The 13,022-nt window shown below is 35.5% G+C and overlaps 1 protein-coding gene across 3 annotated transcripts in view; it reads right to left on the bottom strand.

Annotated features, from left to right (window-relative positions):
- The window catches only part of LOC149806381 (coiled-coil and C2 domain-containing protein 1-like), a 124,838-nt gene that overhangs the window by 89,037 nt on the left and 22,779 nt on the right, over positions 1-13,022 (bottom strand). For all 3 annotated transcript variants that reach the window (XM_089952408.1, XM_089952417.1, XM_089952400.1), the window contains exons 10-15: positions 10,959-11,107; positions 10,478-10,550; positions 5,110-5,346; positions 3,259-3,401; positions 2,007-2,063; positions 313-444 (exon numbers count right to left, since the gene is read on the bottom strand). In XM_089952408.1, the coding sequence (XP_089808534.1) occupies positions 313-444; positions 2,007-2,063; positions 3,259-3,401; positions 5,110-5,346; positions 10,478-10,550; positions 10,959-11,107 (791 nt within the window). The remainder of the gene's footprint in view (positions 1-312; positions 445-2,006; positions 2,064-3,258; positions 3,402-5,109; positions 5,347-10,477; positions 10,551-10,958; positions 11,108-13,022) is intronic.

Raw genomic sequence — 13,022 nt, 5'->3', positions numbered from 1 at the left:
GATAGGCTATATATGGCGGCCAGTATTAATGGTGGAGGAAGAAACCGGGAAATCCCCGGAAAGATGAAGACGAACTATAAGAGAAGTTAATTCTGAATACTTTATTGATTTTTTTTAAAGTCTGTGTCTTTTCCAGTTGGCCCATTTCAGTACCTACATTAAAATTAATTGTCCACACATTTCTGTTGAGTCTCGACAGTAACTTGCTACACAAAACAGAGGTAAACAGCCAGTCGTTGCACTTTCCTCACAATTTAGAAATGTTTCCTTAATGACCACACCTACATAATTCACTTCAACAGTATTTCTTACCTGCATCTGAGCAATTAAATCCTGCTCCAAACTCTTGAATGTTTCTTCTCTGTTCTCTGATGGCACAAAGTCTTCCTGAGACACTATTACATAACCTGGTTCTGAGCTGTCATCTTCTAGAGAGGGTGGCACCTACAGACAATATTAGCACAGTTCAATAAACATTTGCTTTGTAAAATATCCATTTAACTAAGCAAAAACTTATTACTCAAATTCAGGTTTAATCTTTTGAGTATTTTTCAATACTGTTGTAACAAGGTATTATCAACAACAGTTAGTAATTATTGCAAAGTGTACAATGGCAAAGAATTATGATGGTTAGGCAAGGTAACCACAAGTTTCTATTATTAAAAATCCTTTTATGTTTAAAAAAATATTTTTAAAACAAATATTAAGTTATATTTTTCTTTAATCTGCTGTAATGAATCCAGTTCCCATATCCTTAATTTAAGTGATCATAATCCATCTTCAACATTTTAAGTCATAAACTATCCAAACATAAAAAAGGTGATGACATTACACTAAAAGAAAAATATATGAGAACTGAATGTAATTCACAAAATAATCTGATTTATACATCACTAATCAACATTTTGGAAATACCTCAAAGTACTTCCTTTACAAAGAGATAAAATATAAATACAATCTTGTTAAACTGTATACATTAATTATTTATTCTTCAGGTTTTATTTGTTCTTTCTAATTTGAATCATAAAAACTATAACTTCTACCAAGGATCTATGGATTCTGAACTTCTATAGAATTTGAATATACATATAGGAAACATAGTCTTCACGCTACATTGAGAAGAATTCAAAAACAATATTTAGATTCCTCTCTACAATGCACCTACATACCATCTATACTTGCTTATAAGTTGAATCCAACTAAAAACTGCACAGACCTAGATCTGCTGTTGCATAATGTGCCAAAAGATCTGGGTTGATGCAGTTTGTTTGCATAATTATTTGAACAAACTACACAGACTCTGATCAGTAAATAATTGTCTATGTTGTTTGCAGTTGGACCTAAGTGAGTATATATGGTATGTTATTTGTCATAACATCAAGTCATAATACAAATTTCAGCCAATGTGAACCAAAACTTGATATACCAACATTAATGAGTAATTCTACTTTTACACAATCATGTGATAAATGAAGAATATTCTCGCTTATTAGTTGAATCCCACTGCAAAAAACATAGACTCTAATCTGCCATTGCATAATGTACCAGCAGATCAGGGTCTAAGTTGTTTGTTTTACTGATTACTCCTTACAAAATGCATTGACAAAGAGATGACACCATTAACCAATAGCAGATAATAAGCGAGCATATACTGTACAATTTAAAGCGCATTATCCTCAGACATGGAATGTATGAAACTTTGTTAATACCACTGACTGTAAAATGTGAGTATGCCAGATCCTCTGCATATAAACTAATTAGTACAAAGTCTGCAAAAAAATAAACCCCTTCAACTGACATCAGTTTCTGTGGCTTCTTTAAATAAAGACAAAAAGAATAAATTTATAGATCAAAGAAATTTTAGTATGGTGGGCAAAGTGACCGATTACATTGACAAATGGACACTTATTATTAATTATCAGAGAACCATTTTTAACATTCAACATAAGATTCAACATATTTTAAACATCTAGGTAGAATTTACATTTGGGTATAACTATACCAACCTGTGTTAGGTCTACAGGGAGACCACTCTCAGCTGCTTCAATCATTGGCTCAAAACCCTGCAAAAAAAAAAGGTTATGACTCATAGATTAGCTATTTTCTCATCCCAATATTACACAGTGCATAACAATATTTTCATGAATATATAATTTTTACAAACTTAGTAAGAAAACTATCTTTTAACCATAATAATAATAATAATAATAATAATAATAATATCAATAATAATACAAGAGTCCCTCAGAGGGACTGGTGCTCTACTCTCTGAAAAAAGTTGTAAGCACTCCACGATAAAGGCTGTTTCGTCTGTCCTTTTCTTCTTTTTCATGCTGAGTATTGAAACCAATCCAGAATTCTTGAGAAAGGAAATCTGACCAACCACATAAACTGTAGTATTCTAATTGGGTAGGTATTCTTTGAGAACCATAACTATCAAATTTCCTTTCTGTGTCAAATACATAACCGAATCACATTAACATTTAGAAATAAACTACACTACCATTTTACAGCACACCAGCAGTGCAACGCTGCATAGTGCCATAACAAGGGTGATATGATAAAAATGTATGTATCAGAAAGGTTTATTACCAATGAGAGATAAAAGTACATAAATACAATGATGACATTGTGAACATATATGAAGGTTACTGATCAATGGGGGATGTCAATGCCAATGTTGTGTACAAGGGGTAATTTGATGATAAAAGAAAAATTTGAGAGATTAACATGGTGATTTAAAAAAAAAGGTAATTGGGTTGCTGACAAATTAGGTTTGTGAATAAATACTAACTACCTTCAAGAAATTTAAAATACAAGAAACACTTACTAAACCTAAAATGTTTGTTCATGTACTGAACATTGTTTTACTGATTGTTTGTAGGCTGAAGACTGAGATAATCTATAATAAAGTGCTTATTGGTGAGGGATTCATTGCAAGAAATGTACTCTGGTGGGTATTTGCTCTTTAGTATGTACAAGTGGGTTATATAAGTAAGCCCAATTTTAATTCTTGCAATTACTACCTCGCCCCTACACATGGTTCTGTAGAAAGGAGGCCATTCGCCTGAAGTAGGTTTGATCACATGGACCTTATTATTGACAATATCATTCCATGATGCCTGCCACTTACTAAGTAAGGATTTTTTATACTAGGTTTAAAATCAGCACATGACATTTTAAAATCAGATGGTTAAAGAGATTTGCAGGCGAGTTACACAGAAATATGTCAGTAAGTGATAAAACAGATCAAAAAACCTTAGCTTGTCGAAGGTATTTCTTTGCTAGTTCAATATTGTTATTTTTCTTGGCTTGGATGGCTGCATTTTTGTATTCCTGCATCCTTTCTTTCAGAAAGTTGGCCTGGTAATCTGCCCGTGATGAATAACTTCTTTTCAGTGCTGAAAAATACAAATATCAGTCACATGAACCAGAACCCTGCATGAACCAACAATGAATAGATATTAAATTAAATTATATGCTTAACTTTTATTATATTTTTACATTTACCCCCAGCCTTACTTGTGTGTTTCTTTGTACAAGCTGTGTGTATATTTCCATGCAGACATGTGCATATCAACTTAATAAACAGTGGAATCAAATGAAAGTTGGCCAAAATTATGAGGACACAAGGAATGAGTTGCTAGATTTGAGAGCTTATTTGTCATTAACTGCTCAAGTTTTACCATAATCAACAGAAATAATTTACAATTAAACCATTAGCACTGTATACCCTTAGATCAAATATTTTACTATAGTACTGAAATTAGGCACTCTCTGAAGATTAGGAAATGCATGAGCAAGGAAGACTTTTTGTATCTAAAGATACCAAAGTAGTTCTGAAAATTAGGAAATCCATATGAGCAAGGAAGAGTTTTTGTATCTATAGATACCAACGTAGTTCTGAAGATTAGGAAGGAAGAGTTTTTGTATCTATAGATACCAATGTAGTTCTGGAGATTGGGAAGTAAGAGTTTTTGTATCTATAGACACCAATGTAGTTCTGTAGATTAGGCAGTAAGAGTTTTTGTATCTATAGATACCAACGTAGTTCTGAAGATTAGGAAGGAAGAATTTTTGTATCTATAGATACCAATGTAGTTCTGGAGATTGGGAAGGAAGAGTTTCTGTATCTATAGAAGATTAGGAAGGAAGAGTTTTTGTATCTATTGATACCAATGTAGTTCTGAAGATTAGGAAGGAAGAGTTTTTGTATCTATAGATACCAACGTAGTTCTGAAGATTAGGAAGGAAGAGTTTTTGTATCTATAGATACCAATGTAGTTCTGGAGATTAGGAAGGAAGAGTTTTTGTATCTATAGAAGATTAGGAAGGAAGAGTTTTTGTATCTATAGATACCAATGTAGTTCTGAAGATTAGGAAGGAAGAGTTTTTGTATCTATAGATACCAATGTAGTTCAGATATTATACATTGTGAGTAGGGAGAATAATGACAGACAGATGAACAAGCACAAATAGATACACATATTCTTAGGCCATGTGCAACAACATGGAATATATCAATGTACAAAAAAATCTAACACACATAAGTCCCCAAAAAGACAAAATCAGAGGACAATTATGTCAAAGAATCCTTAGTGAAGTGCAATAATATTTTCATTCACTTATGGATGCAAGGATTAGGGATTTGATAACATCTATGCATAAAAAGTGAAGACAAGCAAATTGTTCTTAAGTACAGGAACAATTATCACGCATCCAAGCAAATATATCACAAACATATACCTAATATTTTCATAATAGGCACTCTTTAGTATATCAAATTCCAAACATGGACCAATATTATTGAAAAATGTCTCTGTAATGCAAAGTGCCTTACAATGGCAGCTATTACTGTGTACATGATGGTAGTTCACTAAAACCTGTCTTGTGAGACCAATGCCATGTGAGACCACCAGTCCTGAAAGAACATTCTCAATGTAATTAATCAATTATATAGTGTTATGACCTGTAATGAAAAACTATCAGTCTTGAGAGACCATCTTTTGGTTGCATAAGGGGTGGTCTCTCAAGGCATATTCTACTATATTTTCTGGATAAGTCAAGAACAATCACTGTTGATAATACAGCTGACCACTAAATACTTACCTGGAGCTTTGCCTTTTGTGTCTGGCTGCCCAGGGGAGTGTGTCTTCTGCTGAGGAGGTTGTGAAATGGGTGCTTTTGTTACCGCAACTGGTGATGGCCCCTTTTGACCTTTGTTTGGAGGCTGAAGGATCCCTGATGGGCCACCTGTGGCCCCTGCAGATGAAGATGGAGTAGGTCTGGGAGCAGGAGTTGGGGCTGGAGCTAATGCTGTGGACTGAACAGGAATTGGACCAAAACCTGAAATGGATTTACAGGGATAGTTACAGTCCATCATGTCTACTTCAGTCAGCACAGTATTTGTATAGTCAAATTGTTAAATGTCATTGGCTGACAATAGTAATTTTAAAAAAACATAAATATCAAAGACAATTATATGGCAATCTCCAAGAAAAAGATTCCAATACTGAAAAAAGAGAACAAATGTGAGGTTAAATGCTCAAAAAAGTGCGAAACTGTATAAAACGTTTGATTCAAGCATCACAAAAAATTAATGAGATGGGATTTTCCCCCCTTCTTTACAAGCCCTACTTGTTAACACTGGCTTATTATTTGAATTTTCTTACATCTGTCGATGCAAATATGTGGCATATTCAAAAAGTAGCTATGCATAGAAGAAGCCAAATTTTATAATAAATAAGAAGAAAAGGATTTGTGTTTAAAAATTTATATGCAAATATCACAGATCTGCAGATAAATAGTATGTAATTAAGTGGAACCACTGCATATGTCTAATAGGGTGGAAACCCCACTAGTTGGAAGTTCTGATCAAGAAGTAGGGCCATGAGTGGCTGAGTGGTCTAAAGCATTCACTGTTATTGGTCACTGCCATCTCACCTCTGTCTGCATGGGTTAGAGTCTCAGACTCAGCCAGTGTGTGCACATGAGAAAGCTTTCTAGTAGCTTCTGATGGGTTGGTGGTTCTTCCCAGGGTTTTCCCTGGTTCTTCCTCTGTCAGTTATACTGGCTGGCTGCCATGTTTAGCATATCTTGTGCTGAAAAATGGCATTAAACCCCATAATATGATCAACAACTGATCAAGAAGTTACAAACACCCCCAAGGTGTACAGTGGCCACAACTATGAAATAATCTTATTCTTTTCAACTGTATATACGATTATAGGGATCTCAAGGGATTAAGTCTTCAAAGACAAATATTGTTTTTCATTTTGTGTGATAGCTCACTGAAAAGCAAAACTTTTCCATGTTAGAATGACATGCAGATTATATAAAGTTGTCACTGCAAATGTGTAAACCATTAATAAATCAAAGGCAGGGTGTGAAACTGCAATTTCTCGAAGTTACAGACTGTGTCTTTTATGATACTTTTAACTAAAGGGACATGTATTAGAAGGGTTTTAAGCTCACTGTCTTCACTCTGAACACTTTTGACCCATTTTACTATATTAGCTGACTGTGACTTATTAGTTAAGAGTGCAAGCTGTGTAATGGATTAATGTACTCACCAGTATTTGTTACAACTTACTCATCTCAATGACAGACAAATTTTTGGGAAAATGCCCCCCCCCCCCCATCAACACCGCCACTGGTTGGGCCATATGTGAACAAGTAGATTGAATGTGAAAAATCATTAGTGAGCAAAAGTCATGGGGGGATCCAGAAGGGTTTACAGATCAGGAACCATGATCGGTCAGCTGGTCAGTCTCAAATCACTATAATGATACTACCTGAAGATATGAATTTCCATTCAATAGGGGTAACACTAACAAGACTGAAATGATGGCTGCTGTGGTGTCCAATTGCACATCTGAGGAAAACCCCATGTCAATATGACTTTCTGTTCAAGTAGGATTGTGATAATAAGAGTTTTAAGTTGGCAACTCTGGTGGCCATATTGGATATCAGATAAGCACCAACCTGATATGCAAAATCTTTCAGTGAAAACTCCATGTTGATATGACAATCCATTCAGCCGGACTAGCAATAACAAGATTATCAAGATGACTGTCCTTGTGGCCATACTGGACATCAGCTCAACATCATTTTCATTTCAGACCAACAAGACATCACAAGTCTTTTAATGACAACCCCATGTTGAAATGATCCAACTAGGAGATGTAGTGATGGCAAGATTTTCAACACAGCCACTACAATGGATGTCAGCTCAGCACAATTTTCATTTACAACCGAGACATCATAAGAAATCTTTCAGTGCAACCCCCATGCTGATAGTGCTCAGCAGTTAGCATGCAGAACTCATGACCAAAAGGGTGCAGGTGAAGCTAATTCACTATTAGCATATTACATAGTTTGCCTCCATTTGCTGTATTTTGTGTCAAAAATAATGTTGATAAACTGTAAAATACCCTGCTATGGACAGTTGGTAGCCTCAATCTGGTTTGCACAGACTAAACTTATATGCCAATGAATAGAGAACTTGATGACTCTCCCTCTCTAAAATTCAATGCCAAATGTGAAAGTAATATACATTTATTGGTATCCAGGACAACCATGAGAGTTTAAAAATCAAAAGAATTTGAATCTTTTTGTACTGACACAACGTAGACCTTGATCTATTGATCACTCATGCAGTCTTGGGCCAAGCTATTTGTAACTGGGCTCTTTTTACACTGGAAATTGGAAAATATGGTAGTCCACTAGCCTTGCAGGCCATCTCGACAAATGCAAACATAAATAAATCTATTTCTTGATAATTAAACAAATGATTTAAAAAACTGACAATGACAAGAAAATGAAGATTAAAGAACATGCAACATCATTAACCTCAGAACTTTTATTTAAATCTATTTTAAACTCATCCCATTATGTCTCTTAAAGAAATATGTAGAGCAAAGCTAACTCAAAACTCACTTGGAAAAAAATGTAGTGGGAATCAAGCTGGATTTTTCTGAGCAAGCTGGAATGCTATTTGTGGGACTGAGGTTTTGAAAAGGTTGATATTTGTTCACATGAGTGGGAGAAAATACTCCACTTGCTTTCATAAACTTTCTTAGTGGTGGCTTTCTAGCTCAAGCAATGCTGTTCACTTGCTTGAAACAAGCGATGTATATTGATTCATTAACTCTAGATTCAGCAGTGTGGCATTGGTAAGATTTTCCAGAGAATCTCCACTGCTAGATTCAGAAGGTCATTGATGTACATCTTTTCCACTGAGAGAGAAGGAATCAGGATCAGATGGAAATCTGACTCCCTCACTTTCTGCAAGTTTCTGCGGATCAGAGGCATTGGGGGGATGAAGGTCAGACGATTTGCTGTCCATCTTGTTGCTAAATGTCTAGCCGAGATCAACCCCAGTCCCAGTGAGTGCATTTGGCTTTAGACCGAAAAGTGAATGGAACATTTATGCTGATTCTGTCAGGAACACTAATCCATTAAGACTTTGGGTCTCTTTGAGATAAGTCCTACCTGGAGTTGGATTTGTCAATGATGACATCTGTAGCAAATCAGGTCCCTGTCACAAAGCAATTAGGTGAGCAGAACTGTGATGAACACATCCCTTTCCACTGATTGTATTTTCACAGTGGCAGTTGTAGTGCTTTAGAGAGTATGCTGTGCTGCTATATTAGGGACAAGTGTTTTTACATAAAAACAATTCCCAGGTACAATTTCTGGTAGGATTCTGGTTTGACATTGACCTTTTTTGATCCGATAATCAACAGGCATATTTCTTTACCTGAATGAAAGTTTTTACAGTGTTTGGTCAAGGTGTCTGGTATGCAAGGAAAAGTGTGGACAGTTTTTCTTCTTTCTATCCCTGTGACCATGACCCTTTTGAGCCCAAAATCTATAGGTTTCTTTCTTTCCCCAAATGTATGCCTGCTGTTTACAATGTTTGGTAATAGTAGATAGTGGAGAACTTGTGTTATTGTACAGAAATAAAATAAGGACCAAATGGAGTGGATATAAGAATGGACAGGCAACTTCCTAACATTATATGTCCCAACTTATCATGGGCATATACAACATGGGGGACTGGTTATGTCCCAACTTATCATGGGCATAAACAAAATGGGGGACTAGTTATGTCCCAACTTATCATGGGCATATACAACATGGGGGACTAGTTATGTCCCAACTTATCATGGGCATATACAAAATGGGGGACTAGTTATGTCCCAACTTATCATGGGCATATACAACATAGGGGACTAGTTATATCCCAACTTATCACAGAGGGCGCTCACCAGATAATATGTACTTTTGAGAGAGTGACATATGTAAGGTGAAGTAGTTTGCATTTAAAACATGCACAATGGAGAGAATGTTGGCATACCTCTATGCTACATTAATGTAATGTGGATGATATTTCTTTTGGATATTGTACTTTTGGAAATTTTACATGATTTAAGCACACTGCTAACTAAAATGACTGCTCCCTTGTGTTACAAAATCAGCCTGAATTAGTCTAAAGTACACTATACATAGCAGCTATTAAAATAGGGAAAATGAATTTTGCCAGACTAGACAATACTAGCTTCTGAAAGTGCAATGAATGAATTACGAAGTATATAAAATGTAAAAAAAAGTTATCGGCTCTTTTTTTATACAATTTACCTCTGAAGTTCAGGAAGTGAAAATGAGCAAGTAGAGCTAGCACTTTTTTGAAAGGTGCACATCTGAAATAAGGCCAAGCTGTATACTCTATAACCCATAGTACACCCATCAATCATACACCAAAATAAAGGGAATTAAAGGTTCTTTGCATTATACCTAAGATATACAAGGTCTTTTTTAAATAGCCAGTACAACCAGTGAGGAAAGCCGGGGAAATTCTTTTTCTTTAAAATCCTAACCCTATGCAAAATACAAAACTGTAGAGCACCACCATAAGTATATACAACATGGGGGACTAGTTATGTCCCAACTTATCATGGGCATATACAACATGGGGGACTAGTTATGTCCAAACTTATCATGGGCATATACAAGATGGGGGTCTCCTATATAGTATGTACATTTAAAATCAACAAGGGGCATAACTCAGCAAGATGATGGAACAAAATTCATGTTAACCCAAATTTCAAAACATAAAAAGATGCAGGAGTACTGGACACAAGACTTTTGAAACATACATATCAGATAGACAGTCAAGCCTAATGTTACATACAATATTTTTAGTTTGGGGGGTGGGTTTGTCATTAATGAATAACTACATACAAATTGTGTCCCAAGCTTTTGGGAAAAAGTCAGTTGATATCTCTGCCTGATATTTTCATACAAACGTGTTCTTTTCACAAATTCAGAAGTGCATATTAAGTTGTGCACAGGTATTTCCAAGCAAGACAGCATTATTAAGTCTTGCACAGGTATTTCCAAGCAAGACAGCATTATTAAGTTTTGCACAGGTATTACCAAGCAAGACAGCATTAAATGAGTGATTTAATAATACCTGGTGGTGTGGGTAACTCATCAAAGTTCACTGGTTTCCCCACTTTGTAATCCTTGATAGCATCTTGATATTGCTGTGGAAAGAAAAGGTAAAGTGTGAACTTAAGGGTTTCAACAAAAGAGCAGCATCGTCCCTCTTGACCTAAATGTCATTCAAGTTAAATGTTCATGGTATCTTATCTTCATGCAAAATGTTTGAAATTAAAGCAATAAATTAAATTAAAGTATTTTTTTTACACCCAATATATCAATCCTACCTGTGCAAATGTACTTGACTAATAGCAAGTAAAGGCAAATCCAAATTAAGAGAATAAATTGAATATTTAGATACAAATTAAAATCTGCTCAACCTAAGCTACCTGGCCTATTCTCTGGGCCTCACTGTTGTTACTGGCCAAATTGGCCTAAATATAATTGAATAGTGAAACTCAAATTTAAGAAAGAAAACTGCAACTATCTGAAAGAAAATGGAGTTTACCTACCTTGGCTATCCGACCCATTCTTCGAGCCTTGGTGTTGTTATTTTCAGCTTTGGCCTCTGCTTCAACTGATGTGTACTTCTGAAACCGCTGCTCAAGTGCCTCCAAAACTGTCTTTGGGGCATCTGGGGCATTAAATAATGCCCTCTCCTCTGTAAAAAATATAACTGTTACACTTTTCTTGTTCTACAAAAAATCCATGAAATTAAATACTATTGTATTTATATACTGCTGTATGAAGAGATATTTTGTATTAAATCTAAATCTTACTACTTGAAAGGGACTCATAAAAAATAACAGATCAACCACTTTTATTGCCAACATCATTAAAAAACAAACATAAAAATACCCTTCCTTAATAAAGATGATTTAATAATCTGCCTCCATAAATTAAAACACTTACAAAACTAAATAAGTATATTGATTTTGTGATCTGAAACTGAGTGAAATATTGAAAGCAAACTTTTACATAAATTATGTTTTTCTAAGAACACTTACAAGATGACATCAACATTAGAACAATAAGCTTCCTATATTTCAAGTCCATCGTTTCCATCTATATCATATAAACAAAACTCAATATTGCCCAGTAGGTCTGACAGATCTTTATCATGACCAATATCAACTCTACCATGATGCCTGAATGTGTCAGATATCATGAAACAGTAGCCTTTATGGCAACTGGGGACCACTTTTTCTCCTCATTAAGCCCGAGAAAAAAAGAAGGTGGGTGTGGGATTAAGACACTCAATGGAATGATGTAATTCCTGGATACATACTACTTTTTGTCCATAGCATTCAAATATTTAAGCTTTCTTGCTCATGTGATTTTCTCCACAATCTAAGGTTTAAATTCTTTCCTTCACAAAGCATGAAGGAGTGAATCCAGATTTGGTTTTGCCAGAATCGTCCTGGGCAAAACTAATGCCAGATCACTGACCCAGAACTTGTACCATCTGATAGGGGGTATCAAAATGCTAAACTTCTCATTATATATTATTTTCAATTCCAAACTGACTGAGAGTGTATCAACAGCCCAAGCTTCTGGGTCCAAAATTGGAGAGATAAAGGTAGGCAATTTGTGATTCAACCTTTACACAAAAAGGCAGATCACTGGATGCCTCAAATTTGCAAATTGGATGAAAGACCGATTGATAGATGGACCATTCAATATGAATGATCTGATCCTTTTTTGATACCGAATTGGAAGCACCAACGTAGAAACTGCCAAACCAGAATGCATGTCGGGTGATTTGGTTCACCTTGTACGAGGAAGTAGATCACCATCATCGAGTTGTCTGACATGATTAGGACTGTTTTCCTGCCAAAATGGTCCTTCCAGAACTTCAAGGGATTGATTATTGCATTTATTTACAGAAGGTTGAAGTGACAAGGCAATTCCTCCCAACCATACGTGCCGCTAACCATAATGAAGCCAGGCAACAGGTGGTCTCATCAACCCCATGTACTAGCATCCACACATTTTGTAAGTTTTGGTTGGGGCCTTTCCTGACGAATTCCAGCTGTGAGTCATTGACACAGAAAATATTTTTCCTTATTCATGATCTTGACATTTTGATCTAGTGGACTGGAAAAGGGGTGCAATGAGCCAGCAACGTCATCTTTAAAGGGTGCTTGAATAGACAACCCAATAGGATCTGATCCACAATAAATAATCCAAGGAGATGCAAAAACTCTCGTGATAATTCAGTTAGAAACTGACTCTTTGAGTTTGATGATCCTTACCATGAGAACATGATAGAAGCTGTACAAGATTGAGACTGGTGATAAACTCCATTCCCAAATGGACAAAACACTGAGATGGATGGAGTTTGGAATTTTCCCAATGCATGTGAAACTCGAGATATCTCAAAAAGGATAAGAAATCATTTCTGCCCTTTACAAGAATAGAACTTACAAAATGAATGTGGACAAAGTAAGCCAAATATGCCAACGTCACTTTAGATGAAGTCTACCAGAACACGGTGATGATGGAGTCAATTAATTTTGTAAAGGTCTATGGGCTTATCTTTAGAACAATAGGAAAAACTGTTAATATTTCCTCAG

The sequence above is a fragment of the Sinohyriopsis cumingii genome, chromosome 1 (genome assembly GCF_028554795.1).
Source record: "Sinohyriopsis cumingii isolate HCF-2022 chromosome 1, ASM2855479v2, whole genome shotgun sequence".
NCBI classification, from domain to species: domain Eukaryota; kingdom Metazoa; phylum Mollusca; class Bivalvia; order Unionida; family Unionidae; genus Sinohyriopsis; species Sinohyriopsis cumingii.
Note: the sequence above shows the minus strand (reverse complement) of the source record. Positions and strands in the feature narration are given on the sequence as shown.